Source organism: Taurulus bubalis (assembly GCF_910589615.1).
Source record: "Taurulus bubalis genome assembly, chromosome: 15".
Classification (NCBI taxonomy): domain Eukaryota; kingdom Metazoa; phylum Chordata; class Actinopteri; order Perciformes; family Cottidae; genus Taurulus; species Taurulus bubalis.
In genome coordinates this window covers 21,301,616-21,319,356 of record NC_136603.1, presented here as the reverse complement: position 1 = coordinate 21,319,356, position 17,741 = coordinate 21,301,616, and the positions used below count along the sequence as shown (strand labels likewise).

Sequence of the window (17,741 nt, the reverse complement as noted above, 5' to 3'; positions counted from 1 at the left end):
ATTTTTGCAGCAGAAATCTTGAAATGTTGCACTTCTTTATGACTTGCTGGGTGGGTTTTGATGGGTTTTGAAGCCGCAATGAAAAGCAGTAAACAAGCACCAGTCTAAACTGGTACTCCAATTATGGGTTCATTGGGGTCAAACCCACACCGTGAAAGCAAACATCTAAAGTGTTTGGAATAAAACATTGAAGCACAAGCCGGCAGGAGAAGAAAATAAATGTGTTGCTCGTCCTCAATAAATACAAAGAAACTTACATTGTAGGAGAGAAAAACACACAAACCAAGCACAGCCACCCACACCTCGATCAATGGGTTTGCACGTACATCTCAGTGTGTGTGTGAGTGTGTGTATGTGTGTGTGTGTGTGTGTGTGTGTGTGTGTGTGTGTGTGTGTGTGTGTGTGTGTGTGTCTGCCTCCACTGCTGTTGATCTGTAAATTGGTGCCAGATTGGTGTCAAGGCAGACAGAATTTTTTTCTAGATTGGCTAGTCATTTCTTGTCAGGGAAAACCAGCAGTCTGCCCTGTGCAACGAGCTGACAGGCACACATCAAGCACGCACACACACACACACACACATGCACACACACACACACACATACGCACACACGCACACACACACACACACACACCTACGAATCTATTGAAGTGCACACCCCCGCAAGTCCAAGTACCCACATAAAGAAATAAGGCAGAGTTAGACACTGAAAGAGAAAATGCTAAGGTGTTTCCAGGTATGGAGCTGTTTCTCCTGTCTGCTCTGTTTGTGTTGTTTACACCCTCAGGAACAGTGGCCCAGTTATTTTAAAAGAGGAAACGCATGTCCTCTTCCTGTAGATTCACTTGGTGGTGACTCTCTCTCTCTCTCTCTCTCTCTCTCTATCTCTCTCTCTTGCTACTTTGCACTTAAACATCTCCCTCATCTCGGCTCTGAACTCCAGCGAGCGTTCATGTATGTGAATATGTTGCAGCGTGTGAGAAGAGAGCGACTGTGGATTTTTATTTTTTACATTCATTCTTCTTACTCATCTTACTGGTGGTGTTTTATTTTTAGGGGCAGCGCCGCTGGTTTCTGTTGTTGGTCGAGCTTCTGGGACCACTTTCATTTTTATTACTGTTGTCGGTAATGGAGGAACCCCGGCCCCTCTCTGGTTTATTCGGTAACTTATGACAGCCGAGGTGTTCGAGTAACCAACCGAGGGTTGTAAAAACTTTCACCAAGACGTTGTTGAGACTAAAAGGTGAACGCTGACGATATTCTATACATTTTGAATTGCCAATGAATGTATTGAGCTGAGTCTTGTCTGTGTACCCAAACCCAATATGTGACATCTTCCTTCATTACCATGAACATGGGTAGTCAGTCCTGCAAACAACAGCCTGGTGCCGTTAATGCCGAGCTGTATAAAGGTGCAACCTGTAAGATTTAGCCAGAATATTCGTTCAAAACATTAAATTCATTAAATGAATGGCGGTCTTGTCAATGATACGTCCCTGGGCCGTCTGCTTTTTGTCGGTTTATTTTATTGGACTGCATCCGAAGAGGCAGAAACAAGAAAAAGACTCACTCCCTGCACCCGGAGGCTGCTTCACCGGAGAACTGTGCAACAGCTGCGGGACATGTATCGCCTGTTAGCAGCCAGTTTGAACTCGGCAGTGTGAGCGGCAGCCCCAGAGTTCTGATCCTGGGGGGACTGCCCTCGGTTCTCCGGTGGATCAGAAAACGTTCTGGCGCTGCCTTTACGCAGGTCAGACCCTCCAGCCACTTCATGACTCGTGATGCCGGAGTTTGTGCTGACTGGGTTGGAGTAGCTGCAGCAGGACATGTCTCCTGGGGCAAATTATTACAAAAAAATGGATCAAATCTTTTTTAAATTATAACTGATTTGTAATTGTGAAGCTAAAACAAATGCTGGCATGATCCTTTGATGCAAACCCCTAAAGAACATTCCCAGGACCAACACACTATTATATTTTCCCCTCTTACTGTTGGCAAAACCTACATGGGTTTATAGTCAGATTTAGTAATCCAAATTTGTATCAAGCCCGACAGATTACAGCCGTCTGTGTTTCTGAGAGGCATGTCAGAGGTCGTGATGGATGGTCAGATTATGAAATAGGCACTATGAGGTAACAGCAGTGTGCAGGGCGTAATCTGGATGCGAGACCTATTACATGAGCAGACATAACTACTGGCATAATGAACGGTTAGCCGGGTCATATCACGTCACTTCTACCACATGAGTGTGATGAAGGGTGGTACATGAAGCCAGATGTTGGAACTGTATTGTGGTGGACCTAAAGACCCGAACAGCTGAAAAAAAAAGCTATACTAAAGCTGTGATTTCTTCAAAGTGCCTGGTTTAATAAATAATAGGATTGTGGGATTTGGTTACAGAGAGTCCTGCTTTCCCTTCGGTACTTTTGAAAATGTGACTGTAGAGGAGCCATTTCACAGCGGCCATCCCTCCTGAAACCCTGCTGACAGGCAGCCAGAGCACTCAGCCCGAGTGTCTGTGCATGAGGGGAGGACAGCGGAGGATTCCCCGACAGCCTGTCTCTCTCTCGGAGGATAAATGTGGCATGGCTGCAGCTTCAAGGCTGAGCGGTTCAACCAGCCAGAAAGGAACCACGAAGCCAACCTGGCTGCCAATCAGCTGCTGTATTTGATTTGGGGAAAACAGTACTGGACGTGGTCTGGACTTGACTACCTTCAGCTGATCAAAATCTATCTCTATTGCCTCGAGCCCTTATGCATTAGCCCATTCCATATAATCTGTTTTATAATCAAATGGAACGGACACACTGGATGGGGGAGAATACTAATCAGTGCCTTTCTGCAACATCATCTCAGGACCACAGCTGTAAAACGTGCTCTGTATCACACGGAGAAACTCCTAAAGGTTGACTGTTTGAAAAGCAGCACTGTCAGCGTTTCTTCACAGATGATATTTTCAAACGATTTAATTAATTTGTTGAGACTGACTGCTCTGGTAAATGTCAACTGCTACTTCATTTCAAGAAAGCTCTGGCTGGTTCCAAACACTCTGGCAAACTCCTCCATACGTATCCAGTTAGCCCCATGCATTGGCTCTCATAGATAGATAAAGATATACAGAGAGTATACATCTTTAACAAACAAAGATAGTATTCTTGCTTATTGGTATCCCAGCAGCCACCTGGTGCCCCTCACCCCGGACAGGCTGTTTTCATACACCGTTTGTTGCTATAACAAAAAGTAATGCACTGTAATTTGTACATATGCTACAAAATCAATTCATAAAGATAATCAGCGTAATCGTAAACCAGGAAGCAAGAATGACAAACTCCGGGGTGGATGGGTGGGTCCAAAAACACGGGGCTTTCCCCCAGAAGACCACTGCATGTGTCCCGTGTGGAATCAGAAGTCAACCTTGATTTGTTTGTCCCGTAACTTCCAGACCCAAGTAGCTCCACTTCCATAGTTATTTTAAGGCAAACCACAATATTTTCCTAAACCTAACCAAGTGGATTCCTGTTTAGCTGGAAGTTTATTTTGAAAGGTTTGTATGAAAATGATTAATAACTTTTTGTAAGATCTCATACTAACCATTGTATAAGGGAACGTCGCCGTGGGCAACAAACCAGGAGCTCGGAGCCACAGCATGTGCCAGTATGTCATGGTGCTTATGAAGTGAGATGGGGAGACGTGTAGAGAAGAATTCACTGGACACATGCTACTAAAGTACAACAGAAGAGTGTGCAAAACGAGTTTTGATCCCGAGAGCCACACAAGCCTCCTTTTCCTGCGTGTGAATGTTTTGTAACGCAGAAAGCTTCTCTGGTGGAGGAGCTTGTGTGGGCGCATCACACAACAACGCTCCTGACCTGCCGGCCTCTGCAGAGAAGCTGTGGTGTAAGTACCGTAACCACGAGATCACACGCTACAAACATGCACATGTACGGGTCAGAGCTATTCTTACTACGGAGCAGTAGGGTTTGCTTTTGATGTTGGACTACTTCCACCGTGTCCACGTCACACATCGCACATAACCAGGGTACAAGTTATTGTTTATGAGTATCGACGATGCATCGCGTGCACCTAAACACCTGTTCCTCCACTTGTGGTTTCTAGTCCTCCCTCAGTAGCTGCTGTGTCGGATTAACTCAGATTTAAGAGAATTAATTTTCATGATTTACTGCCTGTCTGTAAGAGCTCTCACTGTATTGATTTTTACAACTGCAGGGGTGCAGCTTGATAAAACGTTACCCTCGCTCATTTCATTTCATTTCATTTCAAAAAAGGGCAGAGGAAGAGAGAGGACTGTGGCTATTGCACCTGCAGGCAGGCCATTGAAGACTTCTTTGTCGCAGCAAAAGAACCGCCATCTTTCACACACACACACACACACACACACTGATCCAGCTCCAGAGAACAGCTTGAATAGACGCAAAAGTCCTTCTACGATTTGAAGTATGCTATAACCGCCATAACCCTTCAGAATTTCTCTTTATGAATCTTCCTTGAAGCTAAATAGTGTCAAGGAATAAGCAATACAAGACACATATTTCATACAGGCTCTTTAGACTTGTCCACTGAAAATCTGTACAGGATTTGGTTAAAATACAGCCAGTAGATGTAGAGATGTATGAGATAAAGATGTCACCTGTTCGTGGTACAGGGAACCTAGGAGTTAGTCAAGTGATGAGGATTCACTCATCCAGTTCGGCGTTTCGGCCGTCACCATCTTTATTTTAGGACTTTGCCTTTTTTTTGTGCAACTAGTGAGCAGAAGTGACCATATTTCGACTGTGGAGGGGTGAGGTAGAGACGGCGTGAACAGCTCTGTGTTCGTACCACTGTGAGTGAGAGTATGTGTCGTTTGTGGAATGGTTTGGATAGACAGTGGAACTCAAGCAGAGTCCAGATACAAATCAATTCTAGAAGATGTACAGAAAAGTTTGTACAGTTTTATATAGATAGTCTGAGTAAGTTCACGCCTGCTAGAGCTAAGAAATAGATCTCCAAGAGTACTGGTTTCCAGATGGATGCCGCGGTCCTGAGGACTACTTGTTGCATCCCTCTGCTGCTCATTTGCACATTAATCTGCTCTTGAGGCAACAAGCGCAAATGTGTCATTTGTATTTGCATAGTGCTTGACATTTACACACTGGGAAAGCAATTAGGCAAGAACGAGGGTCATTAATACAGTGAACAGGCCAGACGTGTTTGCTCTGATTCCTGGTGAAATGACAATGATGCCATCTTTATTTCTGCATACTAACATATCCTCAGAGAGGAAAAGGATGAAGATCTGAATTCCCTGTTCTATGAGCCTCCTCTTCTGTTTTGGCAGCCTGTATCGAAGCACTACAAAGAACCACTCATGGAATAGGCATGTTTCAAGCTGTTTCAAAGGAAATAAGGGAAAACAGGAAAGCACTGGAAACAAGGAGACAGTCACAGAGGCTCATAGTGCTTGGTATAAATTGGAAAGTGAGCAGATGCCAATTCTAGGTAAAAAAAGAAAAGTGATACTAACTGCTGACATGTTAATAACAGAAGGGAGGGTGAACGGGTTTTAGTCAGCATGGGTGAACGATTCCAGTCTGCAAGCTACTTGTAAAGGGGAAATATGCTTATCTTCAGGTTCATGCTTGTGTTTTGTGTTTCTACAAGAGGATGTTCACGTGCTTTAATGTCCAAAAAGCACATTATTTCCCCCCTACTGTCTGAATATACTTGTATTCTCCCTCCGTCTATTAGCTCCATTTTAGCGCCCGTCTCTTCAAGTCCCCCTCCGGGTAAAAGCCCAGTCTGCTTTGATCGGGTTGCAAGAAAAATACGGTGCACGTTTGCAAAGTTCTCAAGCCGTGGGTGCAGATACGGTATATATGCGGCATATTCTAATGAGCCCGTATGCGACATAAGAAGAGGAGCCGAATCTCAAAAGGTTGTTGAATCATGTTTCTGATCTGGACAGCCCACACAGAGACTGATTGGGTCATCTTAGCCCTGTAGCAGTAGAATGATGTGTCCCCTTTAAGTAGCAGTAACTTGATAGTTTTCCACAGTGTCCTCTGTCAGCAATTCTTTGAATGTTTCTTGACACCTATCAAACGGTCCAGGACTCCAACAGGCACTCAAGTTACTCACAGGAATTACTGCTGTCACTCTTGGTCCCATGAAGAGAGAGCTATTGGGGTTTATGTGCAAGTCCTATCCTAGCCTGCAGGTTTTTTTTAATGATATGTCCCCTTTAAACCGAAAGACATGTATTTAAAATACAGCTTTTCTGAGGGAAGCCCTAGGTTTGGAAGGTTGTTTCTTTGGCAAGCGAGTGAACAATGCAATCAAGACAACTGGTGTTGGTATTGGTTGCTCGTGACAGTGGCCACTGGGGTGCGTCCCAAAAATCTGGTGGCGGTCACGGCTCACGACTTACTACCTTTGAAATCACGACTGTGATACCTGGTGGGCAAACATCATCATCTCTCCACTTCCTGCGTGAGTAAGACATGTGACACAGCGAAGCAAAGGGTGAGCAACAACGTCAACAGTGAGCTCTCTGCAGCATAGGCATTGTTTATAGAATAGCATTAGCAGAATTATAATTGTTTCAGTAATAGTTGCAGTCGTGCATCAAGGCTTTTTTACTCCAGAAGTAAATTAAACTGGAGGAAGGTTTCCTGTGCGTCATATCTGTATATTGCATTGGACAGCGACAGCTATTTGAAAGCGTTATTCCTGTAATGAAAAACCTTTCACTGGAGTCCTTGTGACCACTAAATATCTTGAAGCTAGTTGTTTACCCTGCAGCAGGGTCGGCTTATGGCCGCTTCAAATCCAAGCAACATTGTCACAGCAGTTGTGAACTACAGTGTTTCATTTTGTTGAGCTCCTGACAGAGATTAATTAGTTAGTGTGCCGCTCAACTAAAAAAGAGGAAACAAATCCCAGTGTTATTTTCTCTTCCAGGCTGCTATTGACAGTGGAATTAAAACTGATATTTTGTTCACATCAATTTACCACCTCTTTTTTCAGTTATTATACTTTTTTTTCCGAATGCCCCTCATAAGCAGGTCATTTGAATCTTTTATGTGTTTGTTCATTATTAATTCACAACTGAAAGCACTTGACTCAGAAGTACAAGTAATCAATTTCCAATTACCACACAGCATGTGTCTCATCAACTAGAATGACTGCGTTGCGGTTGCATGCCTCTGCCGACCAGTCAAGTTGCAGTTCATATCCACGACTGTCCAAAATGACATCATGTTATGTGTGAAATGATCATAATAAGCATGTCAATTATTGAGTTATGGCCAAAAAGGTGTTTTGAGCGGTCATAGTGACCTTTGATCATCAACTATTATCTATTTAAAAGATGTCCTTTCATTTGAAATCTCTACAGAAACTACAAATATTTGTACTCTGCTTTTACCGGCTCACAAAGAGAACTGAATTAATGAATAATCCTATGTGTGATTCTGAAAGGTTGTTGGTCAAAATGTTGGCTGCTTTTAGCAGAAGCAACAACTGACGAATGGGTGCAGGACGCAGTGGTTGTCCGCATGCAACACTGATTATATTGCCCAACACAACGCTGGGTTCCCCTCGCTCTCTTTCTCCCCCAACTCTTCTTCTCCCAACCAGTCGATGTGGTATTTGTATTCTCTCCAGTCTCCTGCTTTCCCATTACCTGTCAGCAGCACATAGTTTATAGCCACAGTACAGTATCTTTGCGGCATCCATACCATGCCGACTAACTACTGCTTTTTCTGTTTTTGGGCCACTCCATTTCAATAGAGATGTACGGATTATCCCAGATGGATGAGGGAGATTTAGCGTAAGCTGTAGCTGACGGATCGATAGTTGGCTGATGGCCACCACGGTAGAAAGTCAGCCGGCTCAGGGAGGAGAAATACAGCTGGAACATGCTTCTATGAAGATATAGATAAATTACTTCAGGGACACAGAAAAAAAAGGATTTCTGGGAAGCTCACAGATGCCTGTGCAGGTCCTCTGAGCAGCCAGCATGCACCCTGCTATAAATGTGCAACCGTACAGTACAACACGGGCTGGGAGAGTAAAGGGGATTGTGTAACATCGAGGTGGTGCCAATACAAAACCAAAGAACGAAGCTAGAGCAAAGAATCCAAAGTAAAAATCTAGCAGAAGTAAAGCTCTTCTCAAAACCTTGAAAGAACGGCTTGTTATGCGTTTCTTTCGTTCACCATGTACCTTCTGGTTACATTTATGTGACTCTGTTCCTCGTACCGCACGTTACAGTTGTGCAAGTATCATGTTATTAGACACAGGTTTCAAGAGAACAGGAGAATCGCAACCCACAAAGCATGAGATCGGAAGTGGGGATTAGCAAAAAAAGCATTTCAGTCGTAGATACTTAAAGGTCTAGTGTGAAGGATTCTAGGAACTATCGTCGCTATAGGAAGAGGTTGGATTGTCTATTCGGGGCAACTGTAGAACAACTGCGGCCGGCTCAAGCTTAAGATATTTTAACGTTTTCTTCTGCGATGTAAAATACGTCTGTATTTACCCATCTTATGAACTTTGAAGCATTTAATTGCTAACAAGTGCCCGTATTCGCCCTCATGAGACGGTGGTTTCATCCGTTTACAGCCTCAACGTTAGCTTTTTACTCTTGGCGATAATATTCACCCTTCAAAAGTCATTTGTGAAGATTACCTTGCTGAAGAAAACGTGTAAGTATCATAAACGTGTTTGCCACAGAGCTTATTTTCTGCAATAATCCAAAATGCAATGGATAAAAAAAAACAATGCTTACTTGCTAGGTTGGCCTACAAAAACTTTTCATCCCTAACCCACTCCAGCGATCCCCTTAAATGCTACGACACACTATTCCTGTTAGGAATTAGAGATTTTGGAAAAGGGTCTTGCTGTTTGAGGGAGCTCGAATCCAAGCAGCAAGAAGCCTCCCATTTAAAAAAAACACATAAATGGAAATGAAATCACGAGTTGGCACATGAAGATGATGCTGACCATTCGCATCAGCAAATGCATTGGCATGAGAGAATCCACAAAGTAAATTTGACAAAAGTGTGATTGAATACCAGTCAACTCGTAACCAAGAAGCTAACATCGTAGCCCCTGATAAGCCAATCAGCTAATGCAAGCAGGACTTCAGTGCTAACTCAATGTTCCATATCATACACATAGCCTATCCCCCAGGACTTTAAGGGAACGTTTTAAAAGCCTCCCACCCATTCAGTCATTGCATTGCAATACAGCGTACCATAAATACTTGTCATGCAAACCAGTGGTTCAGAGAACAGCTGCACTTGTTGACTAATTGCCTGAAATAAACAGGGGAATAGCAAAGTGATTGAGGAGCGTCGGGAGATGTGACATTAATAGACCTTAAGCTGTTGACCTGGAAAGAGATGGAGGTTGTGCATTTATGATTTATTGCTCGGAGATGCATAATGCCCACAGGTAAGGACAAACACACTGTGGGGTGATGGATGGGTGACTCACTGTTCCCTCACGTGATTCTGGCAAATAGCAATATTCTGCCAACGTGTGTTTTCCTACCTGTAAGATTTTTCTAACATCCCAGGAGAGTCCATCTATTAGAAAGTCATTAATAACCACTTTGATATTAAATGGCTTAAGGACCGGTCTCTCTATAGCTCCCATTGCCCCAGACCAACAGTTCACCAGTTTAGCTTTGACGCATACCTCCAACCTCGTTGTTCATTAATGCATGAAGCTGCTCTCCCTCCAGCCCTTGTGACTGCCACCCTTCCTGACACGAACACGGCATTAAAGGCAAGAGAGGAGCGCAGCCGTGGAAACAATGAGGTTCCCCCCACCTCGACTCTGGGCCCGACACTTCCCCCCACAGGCAAAATCATCGGAGTAATTAAAATAGGTACTCTGTGGGATTGTTGAAATATAATGTCGGGCACCCCCTGTCTGCTTCTTCTTTTAGACTGCTGTGTTATGTTAGTCTGTGAATAAGTGGTTCGAGACACAATAACAAATGTCAAATAACAAACCCGATGCCATTGCTATGCAATTTAAGCTTTCCGCACATCATTTATATGTCACGTCATTACCGTGAAACGGCCGCGGTTATGTTCAGGGAACAAACCTACAGTGACGGACGCATTTAGCCAAGTTAGATTCAGATTTTTTTTAAATGTTTGGGCTTAAACTAAGTCCGTAAAGTAAATAAAATACATATGGAAACAAGTAACAGGAAAACATGTCACAAACATCACATATTTTTAGTTAGACAGAGTTTAAATAATGAATTGCTCTCTTTGTCAGATCCATTTCTGCAAATGTTTTACATATCTTTGATGTAATTCTAAAAAAATGAGAGGCTCCATTTGCATTCAGAGAACCTGGGGTGCCCCACCTTTATTGCTTCTCCTTCATAACGCATTTATTAAGCTGTGAACGAGATTACTTTTATTCATGGCACATTTGAAATCAACACCAATAAAACATGTTCACACGAAGCCATCTGTTGGGCAACGATGCTGCATGTAGTCTAAACACATACATGCACACGTGTGCTCATACACGCTTGAGAAGAGGTGTCACAATTATGTTGATGTATTTATATTTATGCTCTCCATATGGTCCTACATAACTAGACGTTTTTCCATAGCTGCTGCAATCTCCTTTTTTTTCTTCTTTCATTTTAACTGGTCACACCAGAATGTGGACTAGCAAAGTTCATCAAAGCATCGTGAAAAATAGGTCACCAAGTAGTGACTACTCGCAGGGGAAGTAAACAAAGTGGCTGGCAAGTCAACCGACTACATGCTAGCCACCCGGGAACATGCCAGTGAGGCACAATGACGCTGCAGCAATTCTGTTGAAATTCATGTATGTCTCTGCTTATGCTGGTGTGACTGGGCAAGTCACTGGCGAGTGTAGTTGTTATAGTGACAGCAGTGGCGGGCCGTCTGGGCCTGCTAAGCCTTCTCTGCTGGCCTACACAGAATCACAAAGTTACAATTTAAATTAAAAAAATGTATAATTCTTTTTTTTAATATATAATTAAAGGTTATAGCTATTTTATAGTTTAATTGTTTTTCACAAATGCACTACATGTAGGATAATTATTTTTCCCTATTAGCTTATTTCCTCATGGCACAGCTCTGTTGCTCCGTTGCCTTCAGGCTGCGCAGCCGCTGTTTTATGATCTGGTTAACAGCACTCATCCAATCACATTTCACTTCTGTTTCTCTATGGACTCGAGAGCTGATTAAACTAAATGAGAAGGCCTGCTAGCATCTGCTGAACTTTTTTTTTAAGGAGAGCGGATGGACTTTGTCTTTAATGAACAGCATCTGGTAAATTTCCTGCTTTTTGTGTTTTTTCATCTACGGTGGCGTTGTGTTGATGTGTCTATGCTGCGGTTTTAAGGGGTTGGGCTGGTCAGGTGGGTCAGTCAGGACGCACAACATCGCCGGTGTCCAACCGAGAGGCTCTGGTGTGTAACTGTGCGTTGCTTGGCGGGGTGTCCGCTGGTGGCTGAAGTGGCTTCGTGGGTCGGTCCACACGTCCCGTGAGCTCTCCCCGAGCCCAGAATGGCGCTCCGTAAAAGCGCATTGCTGAACGGGAGCGTCGGCTGCCTCTGTGGAGTGGAGTGGCGCTGCGGGTTGGTCCCCACACCTCCCCCATGCTCGTGGTGGTGCCGTGTGGCGGAGTGGGTGTCTGCTGTCCGCACATGGTGGACTGTATTGAGTGGGTTTGTCCGTGACAGTAACTCACGGGACACTTTTTTCCCCCAGTCCGGGGGGTGCGCCACACCGCGATCAGCTGTTAAACTAAACAGACAGCGGGCGTAGATACCAAATCCACGGTCTGCAACTGAGTGACAACACACGGATGGCGGGCTAGTTAGCTAAGTAGCTAGTTAGCTAAGTAGCTTGTCCTTCTCCAGGGCGGTGGGGAGTGAGGCGGAAGTGCCGTCTGTTCAGTGCTCTCCTTATTTTCTGTAACCAGTGAAGCATTCGAGTATGGTGGAATTAGTAAACTAGCTAACTAGCCAAATGTCCTCTATTTCTCTATTTAGCTAGCTAGCACAATGGGACTAGCTATCTTCGTGCTTAAATGCTACACTGTCTACAGAAGAAGAAGCAGTGTGCTTTCCTACACCATCTTGGATAACGGCCGTCGCTTTGCCAATGAGTTACCATATTTGGAATGCGGAGGAGTTTTTTTTTTTACATTTCATTTAGCTGACACTTTTATCCAAAGCGACTTACATTTTTGCTCTATACACCGTAGACACAGCAACGGAGGTTTAAATGTGTCTTGCTCAAGGGCGCAACGACTAGGAATAGTGGAGCCGAGGCTTGAACCACCGATCCTCTGATTGAAAGACAGGCATGCTAACCACTGAGCCACAGTCGCCCAGAGTTTAAGTAGAGATGCCTAATACAGCTCTGGCAGCGGCAACAAGCTGTCAATCACAGTAAGCCCGCCCTAAAACATACTTTATGGTCTATTTGACTCTAAATTGATCATTATTTACTGAATGAACATCATGCTGTTCTGAAGAAGACTTTAAAATATAGAGATTGAGACCATAAACTCAAGTTTACATGTTTACTGAGGGAATAAATCAGGTGAGAAGTAAAGTCATTTTTTCATAGACTATATATCTGACTTATTTTTGCAACCAGAGGAGTCGGCAGATGAATATGAATGTGTGTGTGTGTGTGTGTGTGTGTGTGTGTGTGTGTGTGTGTGTGTGTGTGTGTGTGTGTGTGTGTGTGTGTGTGTGTGTGTGTGGGGCTCAAAAGGACTCTTTATGGTTACATGCCTGAATAAGCCGCTCTTTTCTATTCTCCCCCACACGCCGCTGCCGTGTGCTTTTATTTTCATACCGATGCAAACCGAGGGAGCCCTCACATTGAGCTCCTTGGAGATTTCATAGATTTGGAATTGGGCGCTACAGGAAAGAGATGCCCTCGCTCCTCAGTGTTCATACCGCTGATGATACAGCCTCCGCTGTAACAAGTGAATCTAAAGCCGCCGCGCTGCTCTAGATTGGTCCTCTCAAGGATTTCATTTCGAAAAAGGACCACTTAAGTGATGTGGCAAGTCAATTTGACAATCATGAAAGGTAGCACTAAGCTAAGTGCAGACTCCTGATAAAGAAAGCCTGCAGTGAGAGACACTGAGTGAAGGAAGGGAATAGGGAACTAGCTCTAAAGAAAACCAGCCAACTATGAAATGCCCAACCTTTACACTTGAGAGATGGTAGGAGACTGTATTAGCAGGACAAAAAGAACACAACAAAACCAGCACCAGGGAGTTGCATTCTCTGGCACAATTATTTCATCATTTGTAGCAAAACTACACACTCCAACACTTCTTGGTTTGCTTTTTGGAGATTTAATATCTCAGTCCCTACAGAATAATTACATAAACATCTTTTATCTCATTTGAATGTGTCTGCTTTTGCATACAAAAAGACTTCTATTACAGTCATCTGGAGACCAGTGCAAGTCGTGTTTCCGCTCTCTTCTACAGCAAGCTGGGAGAACTCCTCTCCCCTTATTACATTTCAGAAGGAGCGCCTGATCCAGGGAGCGGCCTGGAGGAGAAATTAGCTGGGAGTTCATTGGCCCGGCTACAAAAGGAGCGGATTAAAAAAAGGGGTGAGATGATTGAACTCCCCTTTCTTCCACGGCGTGTCCTTTGTGCCAGGCCGCACAGTCACTTTGATGCTATCTCTTCATTGGAGCCGCGCGCTGCGCCTCGGGTGCCTCACACAAAAGGATATGATGCAAACCGGAGGCCTTGAATGGAGCTTTCCATCCAATTCCTATAAGAAAGGCACTCCATTTTCTTTTAGCAGATGAGGTGGCTCAAAAGCAGAGCGCCACTCATTATCAAAGCCTGTCATCGCAGTCAGAGCCTTAGAAATGTATTATTGTGAAAGAATAACAAATGACCGAGTGCATTTTAGTTAATAAAAAGGACGTGGCTTCAGGGAAATTCATTTTCCCCACCAAAAAAACAGATTGTTTTTCTTTGCATATTATCCCTGTATACTGTGCACTCCACCAACTCCAAAGCAACATCAACTTCTGCATTGATATAACCTTCAAAGTAGTTTCTGGAAAATGTGAGTGCACTGCAACCAAATACTCTTAATGGGCAAAAAAAAGGTCAACTGTCTGATCCTCGCTTGCGGAGGAGCGGAGTGATAATGGGAGGAATTGGTGTGCCTTTTGCTTACAGAGGAGCACGGAAGAGGCAGGAAGACGAGGGAGGAGGACGAAGAACATCTTACAAGGATGCCATTACCGGAGTAATTCACACGCTAAGGAGCAAAAAGAGACCTTTGCGTGGGTGGGTGGATAGTTGAGACCTAGTCAGAGCCTCCATTAGCACAGAAATAAGCTGCAAATGGAGCCGGTGAGAGTTTTGTGAAGAGAGGAGCAGGGCGAAGTGAGCCGGAGGAACACGGCTCTCCCGACCGGGGGCTCAACGAGACCCACTTCACAGCACTTCTGCTTGGCCTAAACATGTCCGGAGGACACAATAAGGAAAAAGACTTCATGATAAGGGTCCCTGAAGTCACGTGATCACAGTTACCAACCCTGCTGTGGAAAAAAAAGGTTGCTTCAGGTCGGCTCCAATGCCAATTAGCAGCAGCATTTATGAGATATAAACTAGTGTTCAGAGCAACATCTGTCAACTTCCTACGACTTACCAGAGTGATCAACCTCCAGGAGTCGAAAACACCTCATAATTAGTGAATGTCTCAAGTAGAATATTGCAAACAGACGAAGAGCGATCGATCACAAGTTGAAACAGCGGTATAAGAGGCGTTTCAGATTATATTTCAACCTTTCCTCAAATGCTTTATTTGCTGTTTTGTAAATTCTAAATGTTGTCTTTTTGCCTTTGCTTTTATTGTCTTGTACAGAAAGTTAAATAGTATTGCTTAAAGGGTATATATCTATAAGAAGATGATATGTTTGAAGCTTTACATTTCCAGGTATGCTTCTACAAACGTTTGCGTCTGCAGGGAAAAAGGTTGCGTGCAAATCATGTAAATTATGTACCGTGATGCAGTTCAGCGCATCCGTAAAATATATTAATTCATAATCCCTACTGTGCTATTCCTTAACCACATCCATGATATTCTAGGTCAATACTCCTCAGAGGAATTTCATCCCCTGGCTTAAGTCAATTAATTATGAGAGAATTCCTCTGGAATGCTGGTGCATTGTACAGTAAGAGAACCTCCAAGGAGATGAACGGAGGATGAGATGACTCTGCGCCCCGCTCTGAGGATTAGGGACTCAGAGCGGAGACAGCAGAGGGGCGAAGAGACCCCGGTCTGGGAGAGGAGCGGCGCTCCCAATGTTCTTTCCCGCTGATTGATTTGAATGACCGGGAAAGGAGAGAGTGGAGGAGTGAGACGAGAAGCATTATCTGTGCTGGGAGAGGCCGTATCACCCCCTCGGCTGCCGATAGCCACCTGGTTTATTTGGCTGGTCCAGAACATGTCCTGCATCCGTCCAATTCATTCTTCTCGACTGACAGACCGAAACATTTTGTGAGGGTATTTTCGTAATATAATGCAACTGCACAAAAGTAGATTTGAGAGATCTATTGCATATCTGTTACTCCCTAGTTAATAGCCACCATTCCCATGGTGGGTATTTTTCATATGGAATGAAAACTCTACAGGGCGTTCAACCTGATGAATTGAAATCTGTATGCATGAATTTCTGCTCAATGGGATCCCTAACCTTCAGCCAAATGCAATTATGCTGTCGCAAATGTGTGAAATATCTGTCTTACTTGCTGGGTAAAACACTATAATTTACACACAAACACAGAGATCTATATTTGAATATCTATGTTTTTTGTATGGAAACCACAAATAATACAGATGTTTGTATACGTGCAAACATGATTATGTACACGCTCAGAACAGAATAGAAGAGCCTGCTTACTGATGTGTACAAATGGCCCTCCCCGTTCATGGCGATGTATAAACCGGTCTTCACGGACTGAATGGCGACGACTCTGAGGCCCACAGGAATAAGGTTGAACAAAGCTGAAAAAAAGTGCACAGTCAAACCCTCACACACAAGGAAACATCACCGAGCAGCATTACCATAACATTAAGGGAACATTAAATACATTGGAAAATCATGGCGCGATCCATCATCTAAATTAAAGCTGCCCGCCATTGATGCCTCACAAAGCATCGATAATGCTAGCTGTTGCATTTCAGCTAATCGCTGAAGATGAATTGGAGCAGGCGCTGGGGAACGTGACTATCCTAGCATTGCCGGCGCCGCCCAGAGCTACCTGAGATGTAGCTGTAATTGGTGCCACCACTGGTGCGTGGCTGATCTAATAGGCCTTTTGTTGTTGGAGCAGACTCCTTGGGCCTGGCTAGCTCGTTTGTACTTGAGAGAGAAAACAGGACTGGCCTGGCTGAGACATTAAGTGTGTGTATATGCGAGACTTAAAAGGTAAATAATGACCTCAGCTGACCCTGTAAGTAATTGGTATCGGCTGGTTTGGAGGCCAGGAGGGAGGCTGGAAGAAAACTACTGCGTGACCGACGTGTCTTGGTGGCTTTTAGCCAATTTAAAAAAATCGTTGTCAGTGCCAACGCTTGATTTGATCTTGCAGTCTTAACGATATGACGCATCTCTTGTGCTCACTGTACGCGGTGCCCTCTATCTCAATAAGTCCCTTCGACCTAGCAGATGTGACATGTGCCGCGTCTCCTCACGCCGACACCAGTAAGTGACAATGTGGAGTGTCAAGCTAGCGTTAGCGCTGAGCAGGAATCAAATTAACCACCTAGCCTGGAGCGCTCTGGAGGAGCTGTGCCAGAACGAGCTAATAATACCATGTTCTCCCTGTTAAGCCGACTGTTTCCTGGTCCACTTTCCCTCTCAGAGAGGAGGCTGAGTCTGTGATACTACAGCTGCCATTTATGGAGACATTTCAGCTCCGAAGGCTGCAAAAAGAGGGGAGGTGTTGGCCTGACAGTTAAAGCAGCGTGACTGGAAGGTCGCTGGTTCATTTCCCGTACCTGAGGGGTAAATCTCAAACCAGGAAGTGAGCAAAAAAACATCTCTTTGTGCTCAAGGAACCTATACAGACTTTAAAGGGGACATTTATTTTCATGTTCATACTTGCATTTTAGGTTTCTGTGTCTGACTGTTTTCGCGCGTGTCTCTTTAAGACCCCCTGTGATCGACTTGTGGTGCACATTTACAAAAGTACTTCTCAAGCTGTGTGTGGAGATATAAAAATACATATTCTAATGAGCCTGCATGTGACATAGGAAGGTGAGTCAAATCTGATTGGCTTCTTGAATCTATGCAGCTCACCAAGACTGACTAAGTTGTCCTATTTCAAAGTTTGTGGGCTGGTAGGTGCTTAAAATACACAAATATGGGATGTGTCCCCTTTAAGTCCCAGTTACTTGATAGTTTTTCACGGTGTCCTCTTGACTTATCAAATGTCGCATCTCTGGGAAACCATCCGACAGTTAAAGGTACTCACAGGAATTACTGCTGTCATCTTTGGTCCCATCAAGAGAGCCATCGGGGTTCATTTGCAAGTAGTATCCCTGCCTGCAATATAACCTGGTCACTATACCCTTGAGCTGGGGATCTGCAGAGAGAAAGAGGGACAGAGAAAACAGGAGGGCACGTTAGCAATCTGCAAAACCATGAAACCCTCGTTACAAGGGTTGCTG

At 44.2% G+C, this 17,741-nt stretch overlaps 1 protein-coding gene across 2 annotated transcripts in view; it reads right to left on the bottom strand.

Annotated features, from left to right (window-relative positions):
• The window catches only part of fgf14 (fibroblast growth factor 14), a gene marked incomplete at both ends in the record, with an annotated part of 97,191 nt that overhangs the window by 9,079 nt on the left and 70,371 nt on the right, over window positions 1-17,741 (bottom strand). For both annotated transcript variants that reach the window (XM_079231131.1, XM_079231132.1), the window contains 2 exons: window positions 15,970-16,073; window positions 17,546-17,656. In XM_079231131.1, the coding sequence (XP_079087257.1) occupies window positions 15,970-16,073; window positions 17,546-17,656 (215 nt within the window). The remainder of the gene's footprint in view (window positions 1-15,969; window positions 16,074-17,545; window positions 17,657-17,741) is intronic.